Raw genomic sequence first — 5597 nt, forward strand, 5'->3', positions numbered from 1 at the left:
ATATAAGAGTTCGTCCAGGCTTGTCCTTTGCTACAATTAGGATTGGGCCACCTTGCTGCACCTTAGTTACTTTTGTTACTTGTTGTTACCCATTACGAATTATCTTATCACAAAACTGTCTGTTACCGATAATTTTAGTGCTTGCAGATAATACCTTACTGAAAACCGCTTATCATTTTCCTCTGCTCCTCGTTTGGTTCGACACTCTTACTTATCAAAAGGACTATGATAAGTCCTCTATACTTGTGGGTCATCACTATGTGGTGGCCAGAAGAATGAACAGGCTCGTTCTGTTAGACAGCCTAAAATGCCTAAAATGCAGTACCAAGAGAATACAGTTAGAAGATATGCAATCTTTGAAGCACCAAAACCAGCTGCTGCTAACTGCAGGTGTAATTATCTAGTGGGCTAGGATTAAAGGCATCTGCTACGAATGTAAGGAAGCATGGTTTCCAGGGCACAAGAAGGTGTGAAGACACTCTCAAGGTAGTCAATTTCAAGCATTATGAGCTAACTTCCCTGAAAATGGAGAAATCATATACTCCCTTCGTCTCATATTAACTGACGCTCAAACGGATATATGTAGCACTAAAATACGTGTAGGCACACCCGTTTCAGTGACAATTCATATGGGACGGAGGTTGTATTTGGTAGTCATGATGAAGAGGAACAACAGAGTGACCCGGCTCAAGTGCAACAACTACATATCTCTAATTCTCTATGCATGCTCTGTTTGTCATTGAAGCAACAAAATACACTTGTAGTTTCTGTCCAAATGGGGTATGCTAATGCTATTGCCCTAATTGAGTGGTAGCACTGCTACATTCATTACAACAGAATTTGCTAAGAAAGCAAGGTGTCAGTTAGAACTAACAAAGAAAATTAAAGTGGTTGCTGCTAATGCAACTGTGGACTGAATTCATTTCTCATAGTTGTCAGTATGAAATTCAAAGGAGAGAAATTCAGTAATTCAAAGGACAGAAATTCAGTCAATTGTGGATTGAATTCATTCATCTTGGGGGCTGATTGGATTCAGTAATTCAAATAGAAAACCGAAAGATGTTTAACTTAAAAGAAATATGCCTTATGGAAGATATGTCAAATTTTACGACGAAAGAGTTTGCCCACTAGCACATGTGGAAAAAGTACTAGTACACAGTGTGGAGCAGTATTATTAATTTAGGAAAAGCAAACTGAACTTCCTACTCCCAACCCACTCCCAGCAATACAGGCAATAGTAGACCAATTCAGTGAGCTCTTCCAAAGAACCTACTGCACTTCCCAGAGAACTTGTGATCACACCATACCTGTACTACCTGATGCAAAAGTACCAAGCCAGAGGGCTTACGGATTACCTCACCACCAGAAGAACATTATGGAAACCTATGGTAATGCGCTTGCAAACATGTAGAACAACAATGTTAAGATCGTAGATAGGGACCAGGGGTATTTAATAGCCATTGATTGTGACTGGTCGTGCTGCAAATACATCATCCACAACTCAAGTTCGTTTAAGGTAATGATAAGCTCTCATATTATTGATTCTATTGTCCGGGTAGCAAATAATGCAGTGGAATCAAGCGTAGAGGTCGATGCCCCAAAACTTGGCCGGCTGGTTGATGCGGTACCTGCGGTCAAGGGCCTTGATCTTCTCCATGTCCTCGCCAGAGATGTCGAAGTCGGAGACCGCAAAGTTCTCCTCCAGCCTCTCTACCTTGGAGGTCTTGGGGATGACCACTGTGTTCCTCTGGAGGCCCCACCGGAGGACCAGCTGCGCCGGCGTCTTGCCGTATTTCTCAGCCAGAGACTGCAAACACCAGCACAACAAGCAGGTTGAGAAACAACTATCACCAAACCAGGCTTGCAAAAGTGTTCGTTTTCTAGATACTGGAATGGAATGTGCTTCTGTGCAGAGCATGAAACGGTCATGTGGCCATTTGTGATACTGACCTTGATGACAGGGTCGTCAAGGCATGAGACCGAGCCGAACCACTCGGTGTTGGCGGTAGAGCCACCCAGGGGGGTATGTGCGGTGACGCAGATTCCGTGCTTCTGGCAGAACTTCACAAGAGAGTCACGCTGGAAGTAAGGGTGTGTCTCGATTTGGTTGACCGCAGGCTTTATCTTGGCGTACGCCAAGCAGTCTCTGGTGAGGAATATGTCGTAGTTGCTGCATGAATAATTCAAGGGTTAGATTTAAGAAATAGAAATTCTCCTCCAGCATGAGAGGTAGCCATGAAATCTCGAATCGCGACGGAAGTGGACACAACATAATGGAACTACGGAGATGCAGGGCTTTATTACAGTTCGATTCTGGTTAGTCTGAATATGCACAGCTCAAGTAGTCAAGTTCAAAATTGGCACTTGGGAGTGCTACGACCAGAGTAGTCTAGATCCTGACATTACTGTAGACTGTTAAGTTGCAGCTAGTTAGAGATCACACAATGTCATAGAGAGCATGTAGAATTATCATTCTAACGGTGATGCACAAGTTTACAGCTCAAATGGTCAGGGGATGCATTTACTATTTGTTACTAAGGGCACTGTGCAAACATAACAAAATTCGCTTTGCAAAGAACAAACATTGAAACGCATCCATCCTTGTTGTGTGCACCCGGTGTGTGCCATTCTGCTGCAGTAAATACAAACTAAAGGGTCTTTGCTTGGACAATATGCAAGGTAAACTCACATGGAAGCTATTCAGATCTTTAAATATGTTAGACTGCGTAAATTTGGAAGAGACCTAGAGGCAATAGCATACTCTACAATTGTACAATGGAAGCACGAAGCCATGAACAACTAAACACAAATTGACATAGTACAGAATCAACAAAATCAATTTATGACAATTCAGGTTCACCAGGACTTGAAAAGATTACAGAATAATATCTCACACTCTTTATTTAGAAAATATGGAGATAAACTCTGGGCAACAAGGCCAGCAACTAATTTGCACAGCAACCAGTAAGCCAACAAATGGAAAGAACCAGAAGGACTAAATCATTCTAAATATAAGACGTTTTGGCAGTTTAAATTGAACTGCCAAAACGTTTTATATTTAGGAACAGAGGGTATAGTAAACTAATGGAACAAGCTGAACAGTTGCAATACTAAGTAAACTAAACTGTGGCCATGACTAGGAGAAATGGGGACAGCATCAACTAGCTGACCCAAGTGACGCATCATAATATCTACACAGGTTAAATAAGTCAAGACCAAATGCCTCGATAATTCAAAATAGAGTTAACAGACTAAGGAAAGACCGAAGAACCAATGGTAACATGATGTACTTTACCTAATTCCTATGCTACGAACAAGTCCCATGGAAACAAGATCTTCCATTGCATGCCACGTTGTCTCCAATGAGATAGTGGTATCGATATCAAGCACACCATCATCACCAAGAGCACTGCCAGTTGTGCCAACTCCTGTACACAGTTAAAATTAAGATACTCAATTATGTTAGATTGAATGGCATAAAGTATTCTTTCCATGTTAGGTAGGATAAAGACAAGGATCATACCAGTATGCTTAGTAGCTACAGGGAAGTGAATAAGGTAGAGATCTAGATAATCCAATCGCAGCTTCTTCAGGCTATCCTTGCAGGCTTCAACCACATGACCGTGATCTGAGTTCCACAACTGCAATCACAGCAAACATGGAGCTTTGAAAAACGCAATATATGTTGGAGAAAGAAGATTGCAACATCATTTGAGTGGTTTTTTATGTTGAGAGTGAAATGGGGTGTAAACAAAAAGACTTAGTACCACAACCCCATAACAACTCTAAATTAAGAAATGCTGATATTTGAAATTCAAGAGCTCATATTTGAATGCCAGTGTCAAAAAACAAATCTGATTCATTGGTGTGTGAAACCGTAAAAGCTAACCATGGTGGAAACAAGATTGCTACAAGCCAGCCTTGCTGCTTTTTAAGTCTAGGAGATTAGTTTCACAACATCTTCTGCCGAGTTAGTCAAAACAATAGACGGTACTTAAGGTTCCAACACATTATACTCACAATTCAGTGCATAACTACACAGCCTTGCTCCATCTGAGTCACAGGAGCACCTTCAAGCGTTTTCAGCATTTTTTTAACCAGTACTCCCTCCATCCCAAAATTCTTGTCTTAGATTTGTCTAGATAGGGATGTACCTATAATACTAAAACATGACTTGATACATCCGTATTTAGACAAATCTAAGACAAGAATTTTGGGACGGAGGGAGTACTAAATAAGTTTGTCATCAGTATACGCCTAGCGCTGACTGATGCAGCACCTTTTCTCCAATTGCTAGACCAACCATATGATTTCACTGAGTCTTTGTTTTGAATGCCACATCCAGCCATACACCATCATAGGTGGGTTTAACCATAGATGCCTTGAAATTCTATGTTTATCGTATTCTTCTCTATACAAAACCTCATGTAATCTGCTCATAGGACACAGCTGTTAATAGGCTCAGGTCCTAGCACAAAGGGGTAGTAGGCGTGTCATATCCAACACAAAGAAAACATCGGTATATTCTTATTCCAATACCATTTTCTGCAATCACGATTCAAAAAATAAATAAATACTGTAGTAAATAATAATAACCTTGGTAGTGATGAAAAGATCCTCCCTCTTGACAAGCCCAGTTTGGAATGCCTCCGCCAGCGCATCGCCAACTTCAGCCTCGTTTTTGTAGTCAGCTGCAGCACCAGATAGCAATCCCGGTTAGCACACCAGCGCAGTCGAAATCTCTCGAATAAACAACACTGTAAATTAAAGATCTAGTACTGCTGAATAAACGTGATGCAGAACTTCTTCGGTGCTTGCAAATCTACTGCTTGAAGACAACACGAACTCTGACACTTGGTTTTACCAATGTGGGATCCCCCGGCGACACGCGCAAGCGTCCTAGATAAGGCGGTGCGAGATTCATGGGGATCGGGGATCTGGGTGGGCGCAGCGCAGAGAGACGTGAAGAGCGGGGGGCGGGGGCGTACCGGCGCAGTCGAAGTGGCGGTAGCCGGCGCGGAGGGCGGAGTGGATGAGGCCGCGGACGGCGGCGGAGTCCATCCGCCAGACGCCGAGCCCCACGGCCGGCATCTCGTGCCCGCTGCTCAGCTTCGTCGCCGCCATCCGTCGCCGGTTGGGCTCGTCGGAGTCGGGGATGAGATAAGAAGACCGACGACGAGAAGGAAACGCAGTACACTGCACTCGAGTCAGCACCCTCTAGGCATCTAGTAGTAGAGGGGGAAGAAAGATTCCGTTGGACTCTGGTGAGTGAACTGGTGGTGGAAAGCTTAACACGTGGCTTTTACGGAAATCGCGTGCTCGATGATGAACTTTGTAGAGCCAAAATACTCCGAGTTCCTCATAAGAGCATCTCTCCCGCAGATCCGCCTTCCACTAAAATAACAGCCGTGGTACGGTAAGATAATAACCCATGCTAAGCACAATTAGAGCAACTCCAACGGGGCGACTAATTTCGGCCGCTGGCGTCAGTTTAAGTCGGTGCGGATGTAAAAGTGGGCTCAACGCGCTGACGCAAACGGACGCGCTTCCGTTTTTTGTCTGCGGGCGATCCATTCCCAGCCCATTTTTAAGCCGGA

General features: G+C 43.5%; 1 protein-coding gene across 1 annotated transcript; it reads right to left on the minus strand.

Annotated features, from left to right (window-relative positions):
- Positions 1 to 1406: 1406 nt before the first annotated feature.
- Positions 1407 to 5258, minus strand: LOC119322609 (NADP-dependent D-sorbitol-6-phosphate dehydrogenase-like). The gene is made up of 6 exons (XM_037596097.1): positions 4989 to 5258; positions 4597 to 4691; positions 3524 to 3641; positions 3296 to 3428; positions 1951 to 2170; positions 1407 to 1807 (listed from the first exon to the last, which is right to left on the minus strand). Exons 1-6 carry the CDS (start codon positions 5122 to 5124, stop codon positions 1577 to 1579), a joined length of 933 nt encoding a protein of 310 aa, XP_037451994.1. The 5' UTR covers positions 5125 to 5258; the 3' UTR covers positions 1407 to 1576.
- Positions 5259 to 5597: the final 339 nt, after the last annotated feature.

Source organism: Triticum dicoccoides, chromosome 6B (assembly GCF_002162155.2).
Source record: "Triticum dicoccoides isolate Atlit2015 ecotype Zavitan chromosome 6B, WEW_v2.0, whole genome shotgun sequence".
Taxonomy (NCBI): Eukaryota; Viridiplantae; Streptophyta; class Magnoliopsida; order Poales; family Poaceae; genus Triticum; species Triticum dicoccoides.

What these genes read in the sequence shown, in the direction of transcription:
- LOC119322609 (XM_037596097.1), bottom strand. Translation starts at nt 5,124, where the DNA reads ATGGCGGCGACGAAGCTGAGCAGCGGGCACGAGATGCCGGCCGTGGGG. An exon ending in TGTAGCTACTAAGCATACTG is followed by an intron (nt 3,429 to 3,523) that starts GTATGATCCTTG and finishes AACTGTGTACAG; the next exon opens with GAGTTGGCACAACTGGCAGT. An exon ending in TTGACGACCCTGTCATCAAG is followed by an intron (nt 1,808 to 1,950) that starts GTCAGTATCACA and finishes TGGTGTTTGCAG; the next exon opens with TCTCTGGCTGAGAAATACGG.